The sequence below is a fragment of the Thermochaetoides thermophila genome (assembly GCF_000221225.1).
Source record: "Thermochaetoides thermophila DSM 1495 unplaced genomic scaffold scf7180000011816, whole genome shotgun sequence".
NCBI classification, from domain to species: Eukaryota; Fungi; Ascomycota; class Sordariomycetes; order Sordariales; family Chaetomiaceae; genus Thermochaetoides; species Thermochaetoides thermophila.
Genome location: NW_006383032.1, coordinates 1 through 21,351, shown reverse-complemented (window position 1 = coordinate 21,351; position 21,351 = coordinate 1). Strand labels below are relative to the sequence as shown.

Sequence of the window (21,351 nt, the reverse complement as noted above, 5' to 3'; positions counted from 1 at the left end):
GGATACGTATGGTGAGGGGAAGAAATGGATGGGGACAAGATCCACGCAATAAACTCTGTACCCATACCCTTGTCTCTGGGACCATGTCGGCCGAAGATACTCTTTAACATCGGGCTTGGCTTGGGTCCGGACTTGGCCACCATGATGTAATAGCATGCAAGTGTCGATACTTGATTACAGGACTGCTTTCCTAGGAGGGGACGAAAATAGCATCCGGAGGACCAGAACCGGGGACGGAGTGCTGAGGCTGGGGACAGTGAAGAGGGGGTTGTTACATACAACCAAGAGGGAGGGGACGGCCTGCGAGGAGGAGAGGGCTTTTGCTTGTGGGTTGAGGACGGGTAGGACTTCTTGGGAGGGCAGGGTAAGAAATGGGAAAAGTCATCATTGCATACCGTGCCCAGACTTGGACATCCCACTGGCATCCAGGCATAGAGTATAATACCAGCCATACCATCACCAGCTGGTGAACAGCTGTAAGAATTGTAAGAGTCGGCAGAGTTTGCTTTTTGTGCAGAGACTTCATCCCACTTCTTCATCCCATCTTGAGGGACATGACTGCCCGCGGAACTCAGCTTGTATTCTGTCATGGGACCGCTCTGAAAGAGTCTTTGTGTGGTTTAGAACTGGATCCTCATCCAAGAACTGAACACTGGGAATGCTGCTAGCATCTTGAATGTTTGTTGGTTACAGCATAAAGAAAAGCACAGTATCATAGCATCTCTGCATAGAACCATTGGACATTGGACCATTCTCGGCCATACAAACACATACTCTGCTGGGTCAAATCATGCCTGTGGCTCTCGCCGGCCTCGGTGACCGAGCATCAGCGCGGATATGGTGCTTTCAACCTCCCATACCAGACCAGTAAAGCATAGACTGACTGGGGTCGGATTAGGGTGCTACACTAGGTATGAGTCGGTTAGCTGACTGCTGCTAGACATCAAGCTCAACATCCGAGCTCTCCTTTGCTGATATACTTCCCCATTAAAATACCGAGCTGCCCGAAACACCAAGTCGCTGTTTGACTTAGGTTGTTATGGGACTCGAACAGGAACTTTCTTAGGGCCGTCCTAAAGTGTTCGTGGTCAATTGGTTCACTGTGAGGATATGAAGCAAGCTTTGCCTTCCTCGGCTCCATTACCGAGTGTGACTTCATCGCAGAGCTAGGCCTTATGAGAGTAGTGGGCTTGGATGTTCACCTCCACCTGGACTTTCACCACTAAACCACAACCAATGACAGTGAACCTTGCTACCGGCCAAGCACTCACTTATACACTACTACACTGCAACATCCACGCATCCAATATACAACACGCCATACGTGCCATAGCGACACCGAGAAGGACATCGTTACGTACCGACCATACCAAAGCAAGCTGACCAATTATCGTCTCGTCAATACAAATCCACGCTCTTGGACTCGTCAGATTTGTCCTCTCGCCCAGGAGCGGTCAGCCAATCAGGGGGGGTTTATTTGACAGAGAAAGTAACATTCGCACACCCTCTCACGTCAAGCAGAGTGAAGAGCCGGCGGGAGGAGTGGAATTACAGAGGTTTGTTTGTTATGGTACTTTCCTGATTGGGGAAGTGCTGGCGTTGTGCAGGGTGTGTGATTAAATGTGGATGGGGTGTGTGATTCTGAAGGGATATCAACTTCCAACAAACTTCGAGGTTTGAAGTTTATTTCGTTTTTGATGGTGGTCGAGTCATGAGAGCTCATCTGGCTAAAGATATAGGTGCTGATTTGTTGGTACAAAGCTAAAGCTCTATCGACCTACCTCTAGAAGGAAACCTTTACAGCTGGATTAGCAGGGCTGACGTAGCCCCTGACCGATACCTACACCGACATACCCTTCTTACCAGCATCTTACCTACCTTCACATCTCAACTCTACCCACTGCTTATTATCAATATTCACCAACAGACCCATCACCAACCACCAGGATGGGTGCCAGAACCTCCAAAAGCGCCAACAGCAAGCCTCAGTCTCCTGACCTAACCGGCCTCTCCATCGCCAACCATCCCCCCAAACACCTCCCAGGTCCAGCCCTTCTCCATCACCTTGTGCAGACAAACTCAAAAGATGGGCAGCCTGCGCTCGACTTCCTTCTCGACCCGAAATCCAACAAACGTGTCACGCTTTCCTACGCCCAGCTCCACGCAGCTTCAGACGTCCTCGCTTGTCGGATCACCGCTCTTCTTGCGCAATCTCAGCCCGCCAACAACGACGGCAAGCAGAGGAAGAAAAAGCGCGAGTTGAAGAAATGGGACGGCAAGAAGGCCCCTCAAAGAGAGGCCTTTGTTGTGCCAATTTTGATCCCGCAGAGTCCGATGCTGTATGTCTCGCAATTGGCGATCCTCAAAGCAGGCGGCGCTTTCTGCCCGCTTAACCTAGACGTTCCCCTTGAAAGGGCCCGGTTTATTTTGCAAGATGTGAACGCGCACGTAGTGATTACCACAAAGGAGCTGGAGGGGCAGATACCGGGGGATATGGGGCTTCAAGTCCTCTTGGTCACACCCGACACGCTGGACTTCCTTCTGGCAAAGACGCCCACCCAGCAGGAGCGCAAACGCTGGAGGGTGCCAAAAGGGGATGATTTGGCATACGTTATGTATACCTCCGGCAGCACGGGCACCCCCAAAGGTGTGGGTATCTCCCACACCGCAGCCACGCAATCCCTTCTCGCTCACGACGCACACATCCCCCATTTCACGCGCTTCTTGCAGTTCGCAGCGCCTACGTTCGACGTATCGGTGTTCGAGATCTTCTTCCCTTTGTTTAGGGGCCAGACACTCGTGGGGTGTGTAAGACAAGAGATGTTGAACGACCTGCCGGGGGTGATGAATGCGCTGCAAGTGGATGGATGTGAGTTGACCCCCAGCGTGGCGGGGAGTTTACTCAGGAAGAGGGAGAACGTGCCAGGGCTAAGGGTATTGCTTACGATTGGGGAGATGTTAACTCGGCCGGTGGTGGAAGAATTTGGGGGAGATGGGGAGAAAAAAAGTTTGCTGTGGGGGATGTATGGTCCTACGGAGGCAGCGATTCATTGTAGTGTCGAAGCTGCTTTTGAGAGTAAGGCAAGTGTGAGCAATATTGGCGTGGCATTTGATACCGTGTCGGCGTTTATACTCAAGATCCCTGACCCTGATGCTGGGGATTCCCCCACGGAGGTAGTGGTCCTGCCTTTGGGAGAGACCGGAGAACTCGCTCTTGGAGGACCGCAGCTCGCGGTCGGGTATCTGAACAGGCCGGATTTGACTTCCACAGCGTTTATCGACACCCCGTATGGGAGGCTGTATCGGACAGGAGACAAGGCGAGGATGTTACCCGGCGGGAAGCTGGAGTGCCTTGGACGGATCGCCACCGGGCAAGTCAAGCTCCGCGGGCAGAGGATAGAGCTGGGCGAGGTCGAGCATGCTGCGTTGAGGGCAGTCGGGTGTCATGGGGCTGTGGCGGGGGTGGTGAACAACCTTTTAGTTCTCTTCTGCGCGGTTGATGATGTCGAGGAAGGGGATGACAATACCAAGAAAACAGACAAAGTCCTCCACAGCTGTCGGGAGTGGCTGCCAGGGTATATGATCCCCAATGATGTGGTCATCATGAGGGAGTTGCCGAGGCTGCCGTCGGGGAAGGTTGATCGGAAGGGTCTTGTGGCAGATTACTCGGCAAAGATAACTTCTCTCGCGGATGGGGTCGCATATGCGGACGCTAGAGAGCGTCGGATGTGCGAGATTGCTGGTCAAGTGCTTTCAGGGCCCGTTTACTCCAACACTGACCTCGCCAGGGCGGGACTGGACTCCCTTACTGCGATCAAGCTCGCTTCTGCGCTGAGGGAAGGGGGATATGAAGTCTCTGCTTTGGATGTCCTCTCGGTCCGGACGATCGCGGGCCTTTATACCCGGGTGAAGGACCGAATCCCTCAGGCCCCTGATTCCATTGACTTGGAGGTCCCCTCAGCTCGAAAGCACCCGCTTCTGACCCCTTACACAGGGAAAATTACCTCTATCATCCCCTGCACACCCCTCCAATCCTCCATGCTCGCCGAGACGGTCGCTAATCCGAGGGTGAACTGCAACTGGGTTGAACTGCGGATCGTCGGGCATGGAGTTAACGACGTCCGGGTGTGGTTTGAGCGCCTCATCGAGCAAAACGAGATCCTCCGCACGGGATTCATCCACCACGCTGGGCACTTTCTGCAGGTCATTTTCTCTGGCGTGAGGGAGGGCCAGATCGCGGTGGTTAGCGCCCTAAGCAGGGAGTGGCAACTGAACGATGATGCGGGATTCCTTCACCCATTTAAAATTCGTCTTGTTCCGTCAGAAGAGGGGGTCCTCGTCACAGTACAGCTACATCATGCTATCTATGATGGCTGGACGCAGGACCTGCTTCTGGCTGACCTCACTTCCCTCTCTCAAGGGCAAGAGCTTACTCCTCGACCCCAGTTCCGGGCTCTCACCTCATACTTCCACTCTGAATCGCACAAGCAAGCATGTAACGCTGCTCGTGAGTTTTGGGCACGCACGCTGCACTCTTACCACCCGCCCCCCTTTCCAACCCTTGTCAGCAACCCAGACTCCCCGCCGTCAGTAGAAACTACATCCCTTACGCTCCCCCTATCCCCAGGCGATGTCAAGTCAAAGCTCCAGAGTGTAATATGCACACCCCAATCCCTCTTCCTCGCCTCCCTCACCTTCACAACCTCCCTTTTCCTCTCTCACCCCGATATAGCCATCGGCGTGGTAACCTCCCTGCGTACACTCCCCCTCTCGAGCATAGAAGCTCTCCTCGGCCCGTGCATTGCCACATTACCCCTGCGAACTGACCTAAGGCAAGTAAGGACTGTACGGGACCTTCTTGCCACAGTCCAGGCCGCAAACAGGGCTGCTATGGCTCATGGGGTGCTGCCGCTAGGGGAGATAAAGAAGTTAACTAGGCAAAAAGGGGGGGAGAGGGTTTTTGAGGTTATGGGGGTTTGGCAGGAGAGTTTGGTCTCTTCTTCAACAGATCAAAAGGGGGTTGTGCAGGTGTTGGGGAGCAGGGACTATCTCGAGACGAAGGTTTTTGTGGAGATGGAGCCGCGGGAGAGGGAGCTTGAGGTTAGAGTTACTTGGCATGGGGATGTGGTGGGTAAAGAGTGGGCTGCGGCCTTTGGGAAAACGTTAGGGGTTTTGACAAGAGGGATGTTGGATAACCTCTCGGGAGAGCTTTCTCAGCTTAAAAAGGTGTTGCCGGAGGACGTGAAGGGAGTGTTTGATGTTGAGAAGGCCTTCGAGATTTTGGAAAAGGGAGACTTCCCCCCGTCTAACCACATCCCTTCCCCGGCTCAGGACCTGCCCTCCAGCACCGATATCACCACCGCCGACGAATGGTCTCCCCTCGAATCCCTGATCTCCGATGCAGTTTGCTCCTCCCTTACCGTCAACCGTCCCGAGTTAAGGAAATGGACTCCCCTCGCAGCCTTCGGCCTGGACTCACTCACCGCCATCCAGCTCGCACGCGAGATCGAAACGCGCCTGGGCAGACGGCCGGGTATCACCCTCATCTTAAGGAATGCGACTGTAGCAAAGCTAGCGCAAGTCCTGGCTGAAGAATGCCTCACAACTCCTGTGCTTGCATCAAGCGCGCTTAAGGAGGTTGAAGAACCTCTGTTGCCCAAGGAGCTCATCGACAGCGTGCTGGGGGATCTCAAGGAGAAGGGCGTGACCGTCACAACCCTCCTGCCGTGTACTCCACTTCAAGAGGGTATGCTCCTCTCCTCTTCCGGCAGCGGTAGCTCCCAATACCTGAACCAGATGCTCTTTCGTCTCAACAGCCCCCTCAACCCCCTGAAGCAAGCTTTTACATCCATGGTTGTTAGGCACCCTATTCTGCGCACAATCTTCCTCACTACATCATCCACTCAATACCCAATTATTCAGGCAGTTTTGGAGGCGTGGGAGCCCGTCTGGCATGGGTTTGGCACCTCTCCATCAAGCATAGAAAACTGCTTGGAGCAACAGGTGAAAGCTGTCCCCCCTGCGCTGGACAGTCTGACACCCGCCATCTCCTTCGGTGTGATCCACCACGGACAAGATACCTACATCTCTTTTGTATGCCATCATGCTCTCTATGATGGCGTGGCGATCCAACGGCTGCTCTACGAAGTCGAGCAAACCGTCGCCGGACAGGTTTTGTCGCCCCCATCGAAGTATGACTCCTTCCTTCGCTTGAGTCTGGCGCTCCCTGCGGATACGGACACATTCTGGAGGGCCCAACTGGAAGGGTACACGCCTAAACTGGCTTCCAAGTTGTCGTTTGACGGCCTCCCACTAGAGAAGATCAACCTGATACAGGAGTTGGGCATGCCCTTTTCTCAGCTCCAGGGGAGGATCCGCCAGCTAGGCATCACGCTCCTCACAGCATCCCACACATCCTGGACGCTCACCCTCTCCACTGTTTTTAACAGCGGCGACATCTGCTTCGGAACAGTCATCAACGGCCGTAGCGTTCCCCTTCCACAGATCGACGAACTTGTCGCTCCGTGCTTCAACACTATACCGATCCGAGTGAAGTTGGAGGATGAGACACTAAGGGTCGCGGAAGTGATGAGGTTGGTAGGGGATATTAATGAACGGGCGAGGGAGTACCAGTTTACGGGGCTGAGGAGGATACAGGGAGTGGTTGGGAAGGGGAGGGTGTTTGATACGCTTGTGTTGGTGCAAGCTCCGGGGAGGGAACTGGACCAAGCTGTTTGGAGACTTGAAAAGGACGAGGGGGAGATGGATGTAAGTGCCCTGTCACAGCTGTGACTTTAATGTTGAGGCCGGGTTGTGCGGTGATATGTTGTGCGGATGGTGATGCTGACAAAAACAAAAACTTAGATCCCCTATGTCCTCGAAATCACCCCCAACCCGACGCAAGACAAACTCGTTGTTCGTCTCCACGCCCAAGAGAGGTAAGCCCTCCCGCTTTCCCCTTAGATTCTCAAGTTAGCGCTAACCCCCTGTAACAGCCCTATTTCCTCCCTCCTGTTGCATCTCTTCCTCCACACCTTCAACACCATCCTCGCCTATCCACACTCTCACCTCCCACTCATCCTCCCGACTCCCTTGGCCGACGACATCTCGAGGATCAAACACCCCCAACCCGCTACCGAACCCACAGCTTCTCTCGGCAAAGAGGACTGGACGCCGACAGAGCTTACCATCTGCTCTGTGCTGACCTCTCTCTCACACGTGGATGAGGCCAGGATAACCCGGCATACAACGATTTATCAGCTCGGACTGGATAGCATTTCTGCCGTACAAATCGCCTCCAAGCTACGCAACACTTTCTCGGACAGGCAAGTGACGGTAACGGCGAGTGATGTCCTCACCTACCCAACATGTGCCCGTCTCGCGGCCTTTATCGATGCCCAAACCGCCAACCCCTCGATCGACATTCCCGCCAAGCCGGCATACGACCTCTCAAGTTTCCAATCGCGGGTACGTCCGCAACTCGCCGTTCATGGGATTGATATGGATCAAGTCGAGACCCTCCTCCCCTGCACCCCAACACAATCCGCCATGCTCGCCCAATTTATCAAGTCTTCCGGCAAAGACTACCTCAATTTCCTTGAGTTTGAGGTCAGTTCGGAAGGGGTTGCCTCCTCACAGCTCGCTGATACATGGCACAAGGTCTGTGCTGCTCAGCCTATGCTTCGTGCGGGGGTTATTCCGGTTGAGGGGGTGAGGGAGGTTGAGTTCGGGATGGTGGTTTACAAGGCTGAGGACTTCTCCCCTCGTGTCAGTGTTCATCAAGGGTACTTCGAGCGTGAGAAATGGAGACGTGAGGCTCAAAAGGCTGCCTATGACAACCCGGAAACCAATCTCTGGAGCGTGGCGATCCTGGAAAGAGAGAAAGGGCTGCACATGCACCTGGCCATCCACCACGCCCTCTACGACGTGCACTCCCTTCGGCTTTTGCTTGCTTCTTTATCTGAATGCCTCTCCGGCCGCCAACTCTCTCCGCAGGACATAACCCCTGCTGTTGTCGATATCCTCTCCCAAACTACCTCCCCTGACCCCTCTTTCTGGACAGGGCTGGCCGAAAAGGTTGTGGTAAACCGCTTCCCGGTCATGACTCCTCTCCAACAGCGCAACAGAACGATTGAGACCGCCGAGATGGCAAGTAGTTTGCCTGTTGGAACGCTAGAGAAAGGGGCTATGCAAGCCGGCTACACCCTGCACACCCTCTTCTCCGCAGCCTGGACCCGCGTCCTCTCCTCCTACCTGGGCGAATCCTCCGTCGTGTTTGGAATTGTGCTGTCGGGGAGAACAACCGATGCGACGAGGGAGGCTGTGTTTCCTTGTATTTGTACGCTGCCTGTTGTGGCAGAAAACACCGAGAAGAATGAGGAGTTATTGCGCAGCATGTTGAGGTATAACACTGCCCTCTACACCCAGCAGCATCTCCCCCTGACCAGGATTCAGCAGTGGCTCGGGAGGGGGGATACAAAGCTATTTGATACGCTGCTCGTATACCAGAAACTCGACCTTCCTCCGGGCCCTGACAGCGAGACTCGCCGCTGGAAGATTGTGGACGACACGCCGCAAACCGACATCCCCTTGTCGCTGGAGATTGAACACTCCTCAGGCTCGACGTCACTAAGCCTGCTCTACCGCGCTACCTTCTTCACGGACATCCTCCCCCCTGAACAGGCGGCCCTCCTGCTGAAGCAGTTCGATGCGCAGGTGTCACACCTCGCTTTGCACCCCGACGAGACGGACTCTGCCCTGAACGATGCTCACCCAGAGCTATATTCTATCCTACTCGCCGAACAACCGACTCTGTCCACAGAGGTGAAGTTCCTGCACGAGTTTGTCTCGCGGCAAGCTGCGTTGACGCCCGAGGCGACGGCGCTGTGGTTTGTGGACCGTTTCGACAACAACAACAACCCCATCGGCAGGGAATGGACGTATTTGGAGCTAGAGAAGCAGGGAAACCGTGTCGCTCATCTCTTGAGCGGACATGTCTCAACGGGCGACGTGGTCGCAGTCTGCTTTGACAAGTCTCCCGTGGCATACTTTTCAATTCTTGGAGTGCTCAAAGCAGGGTGTGCGTTTCTCGCGCTCGATCCTGGCGCGCCGAGGGAAAGGAATGAGTTTATCCTTAGGGACTCCGGTGCCACGATGTTACTGACGGACGGGCCGAGCCCGGCTTTGGGCACAAGCATTCCGGTGTTGGTGGTCACCGAAGCGTTGTTGGCCTCCGAGTCCCTCCCACCGGACCCCGTCTCTCTAACCAGAGATCTCAAGAGTGAAGATGTAGCCTACATCCTCTACACTTCGGGCACAACCGGCACCCCGAAAGGCTGCTGTATCACGCACTCCAACACCGTCCAATGCATGCTTTCTTTCCAAGTCATCTTCACAGGTCATTGGACGCCCGGCGCCTCTCGCTGGCTGCAGTTCGCCTCGCTCCACTTCGACGTCTCGGTCCTAGAGCAGTACTGGTCCTGGTCGGCGGGCATCACACTCGTCTCTGCGCCGCGCGACCTGATCCTCTCCGATTTAGCGGGCACGATCTCGCGACTCGAAATCACGCACATCGATTTGACGCCTAGCCTGGCAAGGCTCTTACATCCGGAGGAAGTGCCCAGCTTGTGTCGCGGTGTGTTCATAACAGGCGGCGAGGCACTGAAGCAGGAGATTTTGGATGTTTGGGGCGAGACGGGGGTGATCTATAATTTTTACGGACCGACAGAAGCCACTATCGGCGTTACCGTCTACCCCAGGGTGCCAAAAGAAGGGAAGGCGTCGAATATCGGGCGTCAATTCATCAACGTCGGGGCGTATGTCCTAAAACCCGGCACCGAGGAGCCTGTTTTGCGTGGCGGCGTCGGCGAGCTTTGTGTGTCTGGCCCGCTGGTTGGGAAGGGTTATTTGCAGAGAGAGGGTTTGACGAGAGAGAAGTTCCCCACCCTTTCTAAATTCGGGGAGCGGGTTTATCGCACCGGAGATCTCGTCCGCGTCCTGCACGACGGGTGCTTCGACTTTCTGGGTCGTGCCGACGACCAGGTCAAGCTGCGCGGACAGAGGCTCGAAATTGGGGAGATCAACCACGCCATTCGGAAGGGCGTGCCCGAGATCAAGGACGTCGCTACGCTTGTCGTGCGGAATGAAGCGCAGAAGAAGGATTTACTGGTGTCGTTTGTCGTGCCGAATGCCGAAAAGAAGCATGGCCCCCTGGCGCTGGTAGAGACGCCCGAGACAATCGAGATGTGTCAATCTGCCCGCTCAGCCTGCCGCTCGAAGCTTCCTGGCTACATGGTCCCGACCTATGTTCTTCCCGTGCCATATATTCCCCTCTCGCGCAACAACAAGGCTGAGTTGAAAGAACTACGGAGGTTCTTTGCCTCTCTCTCGGCTGAACAGCTCTTGGCTTTATCCTCCTCAACCTCTGCATCCCATCACACTCTGGACGCGACCGGAGTGAAGATTGTTCAAATGTTATCCTCTATGACGGGTGTACCCCTGGAGACAGTCAAGGCCGACGCGACCATCTTCGAACTAGGTATCGACTCCATCTCCGTGCTGCGCCTGTCCCGCTTGTTCAATTCCAACGGTTTCCCCTCTGCGACTCCAGCACTCATCCTCCGGCATCCTGTCGTCGCCGACCTTGCCAGAGCCCTCTCCACACAACAAAGACCGTCCTCAACCTCTGCCGCGGTACAAGCTGCCCGACTTCGGATCCAAGCCTGCGCCCACAAGCACCTGTCCCACATCTGTAGAGATCTAGATGTGCGGCTGACAGAGGTAGAGTACATTGCGCCGTGCTCGCCGCTGCAGGAGGGTATGCTTTCTCGGTCTGGGGTCGACGGGGCGTATTTCAACACCTTCCGACTTGTCCTCGCTGATGCAGTGAACCTTGACCGGCTAGAGGAGGCTCTAAAGAGGGTTGTCGACAAGCTGCCGATCCTCAGGACAAAGTTCGTCAAAACGACGGATGGGTTTATGCAGGTTGCTTTACGGCAGCCCTTCCCTGGGTGGGAGGTTGTTGATGGAAACGTCCGCGAGATCATGCAGCAAACCAGAAAGGAATGGATCGCCTTGAATCAGGAGACTTTCGTCCAGCCGTGGAAGGCTGTGCTTGTGGGAAGGGAGCTGGTATTGCATATCTTCCATGCGCTGTATGATGCTAACAGCCTCAAGCTGATGCTTGCTAGGCTGGCAGCAGAGTATCGTGGCGAGAGGGAGGGAGATGAAGAGCCTTCCTTCCTGGAGGCGCTTGTCCATGGGCCGTTGCAGGATTTTTCGGAGAGTAAAGGGTTCTGGGTTGAGCATCTGAAGCAGGCAAGCTTAACGCCCGTGCCAAGGTCCTCTTCGGTCGGTATGACGTCCGTATCAAGGACGATCGCAGCCCCTGACTTGGACACCCTCCGCTCGAAGCTCGGCACAACCTATCAATCCCTCCTCCAAGCCCTGTGGGCATCCCTCCTATCAAAGCACCTGAACACAGCGACCCCCACGATGGGCTTAATCCTCTCCGGTCGCACCATCGCCCTCCCTTCCGCAGACCTCATCCCGGGGCCCATGTTCAACACCCTCCCCTTCTGTGCCCACATCTCATCTCAAACAACTTGGTCCTCTCTCGTAAAACAATGCCACGACTTCAATACCGCCGTCCTGCCATTCCAGCATGTACCCCTGAGGGAGGTGCAAAAGTGGTGCACGGGCGGGAGGAAGATCTTTGAAGTGTTGTTTTCGTTCCAGATTGAGGATGATGACACTGAAAAAATAGAGAGACTGTGGAGGATTGCTGATGATGAACAGACGGGGACGGAGTACCCTCTGGCGTTGGAGATTACGTTGAGGGAGGGGATACAATTAAAAGTTGTGCTTGTCGCGAGGGGGGCTGAGGAACAAATACTAGAAAAGATGGCTGACGAGTTGGAGAGTGGGCTGCACAGCATGCTCAGTAACCCGGACGCCATCGTCTCAACTGACACATCATCCCTGAGCGCAGTACTGCATCAGAACGGCCACGCCTCCGCCGACGGTTCAGGCCCTCTCCCCCTCCGGCTCCCCAATGGCACCTCCCACACAACCGCTCCGTTCGTCTGGACTCCCTCAGCCCAGCTCCTCCGGCAGGAAATTGCCTCCCTCGCTGAAACAGACCCATCGTCAGTGTCAGAATCAACCCCCCTCCTCTCCCTCGGCCTGGATTCCATCGACATCATCAAGCTCTCTGCGCGTCTCAAGTCGCACGGCATCGAAGTCAAAACAAGTGAGATCCTTCGGAGGCAGACAATCGCCTCCATCACGCAGCTCTTGCAGTCCCGCGCCGGGGAGCCGAGCAAGCAATCGGTACGGGAGAAGAGGGTTGAGATCGTAACGACCTTGTTAAGAGAACATCTCACAGAAAGGGGGGAGTTGCAAGAGAGAGAGGTAGCACTACCCGTCACCGCCATCCAAGAAGCGCTCCTCACGCAAATGCTCGACTCCGACTTCACTCTCTACTTCAACCACGACATTCTGGCCATCTCATCCCAAGTCGACATCCCCCGGTACAAATCCGCCTGGTCAGCCGTCCTAGCCGGGGAACCGATCCTCCGCACGCGGTTCACCCCCCTCCCTGCCGGACTGCCAGGGCTGAAATCAACCTGGTGCCAGGTCATCTCCCCCTCTCCCACAGCACACATCGTGGAGGTTGAGTTGCAGAGTGAAGACGAGCTGTCCAAACTGACCGAGACAGCCACCATCCGCGCGAGGCAAGGTGCCGGGAAGGCTGATCTGGTGCAGCTAGCTTTTGCGACGGTAGGAGAGAAGACATTCGTGGTGCTGTCACTCGCACACGCGCTGTATGATGGCTGGAGTTTGGGACTGATTCATCGCGCTGTGTGGGAGGCCTATGAAGGTCGTTATTCGCCGCCCGAGATGGATGCATACCTTGGCCAAGTGCAGGAGGTACTGCTCTTCCCGGAGGATGACAACGACGATGCGGCGGCTTTCTGGGCAGGGTTCTTACAGGGCACTCGGCAGACTTTGTACCCCCGACGCTCTCCAACCCCCTCCGACGAGACTCATCGCGCTGAGTTGGCATCCTCTGTACTCCCAGAACAGCTCACAGCCTTTCTCAAATCCCACGCCATCACCCTCCAAACCCTAACCCAATCCATCTGGTCCGTCCACCTCGCCTGCCTCACCGCGTCGTTAGACACGATCTTCGCCACAGTCCTCTCCCTCCGCACCACTCCTCCCCTCGAAAACCTCCCCTACCCGACTATGAACACAGTCGCCGTCCGCTCCGTGTTGCACGGTACAGTTGCCAACTGGCTGCACTACATGCAAGAGAATATGGCATCTGTCCTAGCGCACGGCCATTTCCCTTTGAGAGAGGCACTGCGTGTTGCGGGACTCACAGGAGGGGTGTTGAATACGTTGTTTATTGCGCAGCGGTCGCTGGGTGGGGACAAGAAGGGGGAAGGCCTGGCGAGTAGTGTAGGAGGGGAAGCGAGGGCTGAGTATCCTGTTTGTGTGGAGGTTGAGATGGTTGGGGGTAAGTTGGTTTGGAGGGGGGCTTGTGAAGGTGCTTATGGTTCGCAAGAAGAAATTGATGGGCTGCTGAGGAGGTTAGATGGGTTGTTGGCATGGGTGTTGGAACATCCCGACGCAGACGTGGTCACCTTCTCAGGCGACTCAGTCCAGATCTGCGGTCTGCCGCCCATCAGACTTCGTGACGCCCAAGACCAGATCGCCAACGGAATCGACGACACCGATGCGTGGTCACCTCTCGAAGAACAGATTCGCGACGCGTTGGCTTCAGTCGCTGGCATCCCCGCGTCGAGCATCGCGAGAAGCAACAACGTCTACCACCTTGGCCTAGACTCCATCAGCGCCATCAAAGCCACGACCCTCCTCCGCAAGCAGGGAGTGAACCTTGGACTAAGGGACATGCTTCGTGCATCATCAATTGCCGAAATGGCTCCCTTAGTCCGTGCCCCAGCCGGTGTTGACATGCCCGCAGCAGAAAGCAGTGCCCTGTCTGAGGTCGAGGTGCGTGGCGTGCTGGACAAGTTTGGGATTGACGGGAGTGCGGTTGAGGATGTCCTCCCCGCGATGGCAATGCAAGTTCATATGTTGTCGGTGTGGCTAAACACGAGGGGCGAGGTGTTTTACCCTGAGTTTAGGTACACTTTGTCTGGGAAGATCACTGCCAGCGCTATTGACAAGGCGTGGAAGACGCTTGTAGGAGAGACGCCTATTCTGAGGACGGTGTTCGTGGCTACTGAGTCGAGGGACACGCCCGTGATGCAGGTTGTCTTGAAAAAGGAATTCCTAGACGAGAGTGTCGTCCGGGACGGGGTGTGGATGAGCAAGGAGAGGGAGGCAGAGCAGCCGTATAACCGGTTGGTTGCCACAAAAGAGGATGAGAAGTGGAGGTTGAGGATGAAGATTCACCACGCGCTGTATGATGCTGTCAGCTTGCCGGCTATCATGGAGCGGTTTGCCGCTTTGTGCTCTAATCGTGCTCAACAACCCGTCTGGCCTGCCAAGCTCCCGAGACCACTTCTGGCCGACAAGCCTGAGAGAAAGCGCTTCTGGACGAAGTACCTCACCGGAGCCGAGACTGTCCCACTGTGCTTGGGGTCAAACGAGTCTGCTGCACGCGTCAGCCTGGTCAAAAAAGCCCTGCCCGACGTCACCTCTCTCTCAAGGACATGCAAAGCAAACGGCATCAGCTTGCAATCCCTCTTCTTCGCTGCCTACGCAGAATATCTCTCCTCTCTTGCCCCCAGTCGATCCACTTCGGTCGTTTTTGGGGTTTACCTCGCCAACCGCACCGACAAGACCGTCGGAGCTGAGGATTTCCCTACCTTGAGGCTCGTCCCGATCAAAGCTGTTCTGAGGGAGGACACTGGGCTGGTTGAAGTTGCAAAACAGATTCAGGAGGACATTCACGTCATCTCTGCGGTAGAGCACATTGATGTCGGGTTATGGGAGATTCAAGAGTGGACGGGTGTCGTGGTGAACTCGTTCGTGAACTTCCTTGGTGCGCCGGTCAATGGGTGTGAACTTAAAGGTGTGAAGTTGGAGGTTGAGGAGGTTGATTGGAATGAAGAGAGACCTAGCAATGCTGAAAGCTGGGTATCGCCAAGGGAACTGGAAGGGAATCTTGTTCGGGGAGCTTTCCCCGACGCTGTCGACATCGAAGTCTCTGTCCTCGACGGCATGACAATCGGCGTGTTTGGCCCTCCTTCGAAGCTTGGCAGCCCTCAAAAGATTATAGACGGCGTCGTTGCTATCCTGCAGCGCATCTAGCCTGTATATAGTCAAACTGTCCTACCTAGTCATATCGTATCCTATCCTCCACCACACCGTTGTATCCTATATCCTACTCCTTCTTCCACGTCGAATCGGCATCTACTTCTCGTTAGCTTCATTTCCTCCCAAACCCCCTAGCCCCCCCCCCTTTTTTTTCCCCGCCCCCAAGACACGTAAAACACTCACCCTCATGAATCTTGGGCTCCTCCAATCCTGCTCTTACCTCCCTCTTCCTTCGCCAATCACACCCCCTGAGTCTCTGATCCCTCTCATCCATCAACCGCTCCAACCCCGGCACCTGCCCTTCTGCGGTAACACTCGTCATCAACTGCGGCTCCCCCAAAGGTAACTCATCCCCGCGATCAACCTGCCACAAATGATAGACCTTGCCATATAAAGTGATCACTTCCTTCATGACCTCCGTCTCGGCCTTATCCCACGCCGCCTGGGGTACGAGCACAGAAGGTTGGGGCATCACTAACATGCCTGATTTAACTTCATACACATGGCTATGCCACAGTTTGCGCTCTTCCTGAGGTAAAGTTTCGTACAAACGAGGGGAGATCATGTACTCTATTCCAATGAGTCGCGCATTGGCTGAAGGGGAGTCGTACAAAAGGCACTGGCGGACTTCAGACGTCAAATGGGCGCAGTAGTGGTTTGTTTCGATGAGACGGGTCGGACAGGAGGCGTAGACATGGTAGGCGTTTAAGTGGGCATGGATGGATTGGAGGGGGGTGAAGTCCTGGCCGGGCTTATTTAGCGCGGGATTGATTATCTACATAATAAAGAAACAGTGATAATAAGAGTGAAAAAGAGGGAAGAGGGGGGGGGGGGTGGAGGGGAAGAGCCTTGCCTGGGTCATGGACGCTCCCGCTTCGAGGAGGGAGGTCGTGGTTGAGGGTGGCGAGCCAGGGACTTTAACGTTTGTTGGGTTGGTCAACGACATTGTTTCTTGGTGGCTGCTTGCTACGTGAGGCAGTCTTCGGTGCGCTGGTTCGCGAACCTATGTTGGTACCGGCAAGAAAAAGACAAGCCATCGTGATCGACGGTCGAACGAATCGCCTTGGGGCCTGCGTCCGCGACTGACGAATGGCGTGACGTCATGACGATGGAGTGGCTGCTCAGCTGAAAATGAGGCGACGCGGCGAGGGGGGTTGGCTTGTAAAAGTGGTTGTAAGAGTGGTGAAAATTACTGTTCTGAAAGTTACGGCTAGTGGGTTTGGTCGACCGGCTTGGCGTCAGTTGGGCATCCATGAAGCGACTTTCCGAGTTGCAAACTGTGGCTAATTTATCCAATAATCATTCGTTATTTTCAGATTACGGCTCTATTTTCGATTTTCTTACTTTCTTCTTTTGTGCTGTCTAAAGTTGGTCTCACTCCTTTGACTTGTCTCTGGAAATGAGAGTTAAAAGTTTGAAGCTTCGTCCGGATGTTACAGGTCAGTAATATTCTAATCTGCAGAGACCGCTAGTGGCCTGTCCTCCTCCATTGGTCAGCTTCTCCAAATTTCGGTCCACCAGATCAAGAGCCTGGTGGAGTCCCGGTGGGGCGTCAGCCACAAGGCTCTTGATTCAGCCAATCCCATGCCACACCACGTCCTCCACATCTTTGGACAGCCCGTCAGACTCCCTCAACCTAATCTCAAAACAATCTCATTAAACCACACAACAAATTCACACATTCTGAGATGTGAGCTGTTTGCCACTCACGAAAACACAGCCTGTCGCGTTCAAAGAAGATTGTTTCACAACTGAAAGAAGCGACAAATATTAGCTGCGTTGGCAGAGACCGATCGAGCCGTGGCTTGGACGTTGCATCTCACTAAACTCGATTCGTGATGGCGCCAGGAATGCGACAAAAGGCCCCGGCTCGTGGGATTGCGGGCTGGGGGAGGCTGGGCCAGGCTGGGAACCAATACCCGCGTTTCGCGGAGCTGCCGCGCTACAGCCCCAAGAGCTGCCATTGGGCAGACGTTGCATACAAGCTCAGGGGAGAGGGGTGTGCTGGTTTCTGGCACATCGCACCACTGCAACACGGCTGACGGCCTTTGCCTGCGACAATGGGCAGCAGGAAACTCTTCCCTGAGAAGGCTCTGACACCGGCAGCGTCTTTGTTGAGGCTCTTGTTCTTACGGCCGGATATATGAGTTCGACGCTGCTTGCTTCTCGAGCTCGATTGAGCTTGTCTCTTTCACAACCTCGGCTACGTCCCTCTCTGCCGACAACGGCTCAGCCAGGATGTCGACCGTTAATCCCATCCCCAACGAGACCATCCTCAACGCGACCATCCACAATGCCACCATCCTAGGGGACATCGGTGGCAAGGACAACAACACGGTTGAGTGGGTGGCCCTCGTCTTCTCGATCATTGCCCTTATCGCAACTTTATTCCAGCTCTTCCGCGAGTACAGCGCGTCGGCCGTTGGCTGGACGTGCTGTAGCCAGCGCGTTATAGGCCGATGGAGCGAGTTCAGAAACTGGAAGATGCGATGGCTGCAATTTCGGATCGAGGTCAGGTTCGAGACGCCTGTGCTTTTTGTCTGTCCTCCCACGAACAAACGAGGTCCGATCAAGGATCAAGAACCTGTAATCGTCACCGGTGAAAAGCGGAGCCTGGACGAAACGAGATCGGAGCTTCCTAGGAGTGAGGAACAGGAAGCAGCGGCTCAGAAGCTCTCCTTGAAGGATAGAGGCATTCATACAGCCGACAATGAGCGCGCGTCGTGGCTTGAATTGCTCTCACATCTACACTTGATGGAGAAGGAGAGCAAAGAGTGGCAGGCGCAACAAAAGGAATATGCGGAAAAGCGGTTGGCCAGGCTGGGACCACCGGCCGATAATCCAGATAGCCTGGGTTCTCCGGAGGATAATCCGGATCATCCAATGTCTCTACTCCGCCGAAACATTGAATCGGTCGATTTCAAGAAGCATCACACCCTGGCGGTTGCCGTTCAGCGTAAGAAACGCAGTTGGGACGACATGCCGAGCAGCGTGAAGAAACCATACGCAACCACCACCATTTGTCATATCCTGGAGATCGCAGCGATGATGGGCATCCACTGGAAAGAGTTCGATCGATGCCATGATCGCTATCGTGCCGAGGGTAACGGGTTTATGCTGACGGGCACCCATATCCCTGACCTGGGGTTGATGTTTACTCTGCACATCTCCGGCCAGAGCAAGTTCCGCGAGAACAGGGTTATTCCAGTGGACGAGGTTAAAGAGCTCTGCTGCGGCTTTGTGTCGACCATCTTCCAGACGAACAAGGACTTCCGCCGAGTCACCTCGCCCGCCGAGGACCCCAAGGATCTTGGTTTGCTAAAGCTGGGCAGTATGAACGAGATTGCCGAAACAATGGTACTCCTCGACTGCACGACCGATACGGCCAAGATCTTTCTCAACAAAGACGCCAACCACATGCATCTCTTTGCCGGTATGTAAAGCTTTTTCAAGTTTTTTTTTTCGTTTTTTTGTTTTGGTTTTTATTTTTTTTAAAAAAAAGTGACCATCGCTGAATTTTTTACAGTCCCCTTTGAGCTCGTCGGGATGCTGGGCAAGACACTATACATCCGGAACAGCGGCTTCCGTATGCTTCCTAACCCGACTCCGTACCACTGGGACCGAAATTTCTTCGACCTTCGGCAGGTCATCAAGGAGTTCTCGAGGCGCCTCGAAGACCCCGAAAGGCCTGACTTCCGTGGCTTATCCGACGAGGGTGAGCAGTATGAGAACGAGAAAGCAAACAAGTCGCTCAGCGCGCAGCAGCTCGAAAAATTGCTCCAGTGGTCCAAGCAGCTCTCCGGGCTGTTTAAGAAAGAGAGAGAGCTGAACAAAAAGCTTCAAGAGGCCAAGGCTAAGCTGAAGGGTGAGAGGATAATGAACCAGAACGGTAACCAGAACAACGGGGAACAACAATCTGAACAACAATCTGAGCAACGAGCCTTTGCTGGCAGGCTTGGACGTGCAACTGGACATGTTCGCGGGTTCGCAAACTCGGTTTTGAGGAACCGGTTCGCCAGGAACCATCACCAAGGCGAGGGCGTGGAAATGCAGCCTCAAAATTGCCCTCATGATGCACCCTTACCAGAAGAGATAGAGGCATCCGGCCACTCTTTCCTTCTTTACAATGCTCTGTACGATGTGCTCAAGGAATGTGACAACTTCATTCTCAGCAGCGACCGTGATCTCGTACGCCTGATCATCCGCGAGCACTTCCAGCAGATCTTGAAAATGATCAACGAGCGTGGTGCCAGCCCAGACGCCATCAGCAGCACTGCTGGCACTGGTACTGCCCCCTCGAGCCACGAACCGCCCACCCGGGGAATCAGCCGCCATCGGACAACCGACAGCAGCGGGCCATCCGACCACGGGACAGACGGCTACGTCCGAGCCGAGCGCTTCGACCAGCTCACAACCGAGCCTCCGGAACGGCGCGCCAAGATTTTCATGGACGTCTACTTCTACAAGGTGCTGTCCGTCGTCTGCGAGCGCGCCGTGTATTCGTTCGAGTCGTACCGCCGCCGCTTGTCGACGATCTCTCCACGCTCGAACATGCCGAGGACCGTTCCTCTGAGCAGAGACATATCGTCCATGTCGGGCGGTACGCTCACGTCAGAACCGCCGGCGCCAGCTGCAACAGTCGGACGGCCAGATATCGGCTCGCTGGAAGCACAGGCCACGGCGATCTGGTGCACGCTCGTGCTGCGCATGTTGTGCTGGTTGCAGCTGCATGATTTTGACAAGAGGGATGTGCAGATATCGAAGAGCGAGCTGTTGGGGAGCAGGCTGCCGGTGTATATTGCTTAAGGGGAAGGAAAGGGGAAAGAAAGGGGGGGGGGAGGGGAAGGGGGGAAAGAGGCTATAATTTGGATCTTATGGTTATGAGTCATGAGTGATGGATTTACGGTCTACGACATGGCTTATGTTTTTTTTTTTTTTTGTATACCCCGAGGTTGCAGTTTGTTTGCAAAGTTTTTTTTTTTTTTTATTTTCGTTTTTTTCCTTATGTTTGGTTTGTTTTGCATAGACCTAGACCCAGACCCTGGACCTGCGGTGTAGACCCTCGGACCGATCTGTTTCACACACCGATTCTTGGAAATTTTGACCTTTTGACTCAAGTTTCTCCGGCTAAAATCGCTTTTTGAAGACGATGACTCTTTTTCCTCCTCCTCTTTCAGGCATATTTTTTTCTCTTCCCCTCTCCCCTCGCAGTCATCACTCACATGGGGGTAGGGCCAGAGAAGTTGGGCTCCGCTGGCATTAACCTGAAGCGATACTCTCCTCCATCTGAATGCCAAGTGGGGCCCGCTAATGCTGCTTGATGAGGTGGCATCGCTGCCCCACCGCATCACGCCGCGTCGCCCAACTTCGACCCGAATCGACCAGTCTCGAAGCGTTCTGTACCTTCTGTTGCATTTCTCTGGACCCGAGACCGCCAACTCATCAGATGCGATCGCAATGCCGCTGCATGTTCCAGGGTCGCGCAGCTTGTAGGACAACCCCAGCACCACTGTACTCTTCTGGGCCAGGGCTGACTCTTCCAGCCATCCGGAGCGGGGCGTCCACTGAGGACTCGCCCAATGGCCTGTTACCTCCACCTACCAGCGCCCCTCCAGCCCCGCTCCCAGCCTGCGCAGCGAACTGAGAGCGCCGGATGCGGTGAGCACCAGTAAGGAGCCATGCCCTCTGGGCTCAGAACTCACCGGATCGCAAGAGATCGGCTGTCCGCCACGAGATGCATGCGTCCAGGATGGTAGCACATCACTCCCCTCGACACGGAGAGGGCGGGCGGGCCATCCGAGCTAGAGCTAGCGGTGGCGACCATCCCGACGGGCCAGTCTAACTCTCGCTCCAATGCGTACCCGACACCGCCGGTCCAATGAAGGAGACGGAGGAAGAACGAAAAGAGGATGTGAAAATGGGCTTCAATGCAAAAAGGTCTGCAGCACCGTTTGGGCCAGCTGCCGCACCTCCCGCACCCAGGTCTCCTGCATCCCGCGTCTGATCTGGCTTCAGAGTTCAAAACTGGGCTACGGCACGGCTCTTTTTTTTTTTTTTTTC

At 55.0% G+C, this 21,351-nt stretch overlaps 2 protein-coding genes across 2 annotated transcripts; both read left to right on the top strand.

Annotated features, from left to right (window-relative positions):
• Window positions 1-1,947: 1,947 nt before the first annotated feature.
• Window positions 1,948-15,285, top strand: CTHT_0021160 (nonribosomal peptide synthase-like protein; the record flags this gene model as incomplete). The annotated part of the gene is made up of 3 exons (XM_006692524.1): window positions 1,948-6,768; window positions 6,865-6,938; window positions 6,996-15,285. The coding sequence occupies 3 exons, from the start codon at window positions 1,948-1,950 to the stop codon at window positions 15,283-15,285; spliced, it is 13,185 nt and encodes a 4,394-aa protein (XP_006692587.1).
• Window positions 15,286-17,529: 2,244 nt separating this feature from the next.
• CTHT_0021150 (uncharacterized protein) lies at window positions 17,530-20,097 on the top strand (the record flags this gene model as incomplete). Its single annotated transcript, XM_006692523.1, has 2 exons — window positions 17,530-18,724; window positions 18,818-20,097. 2 exons carry the CDS (start codon window positions 17,530-17,532, stop codon window positions 20,095-20,097), a joined length of 2,475 nt encoding a protein of 824 aa, XP_006692586.1.
• Window positions 20,098-21,351: the final 1,254 nt, after the last annotated feature.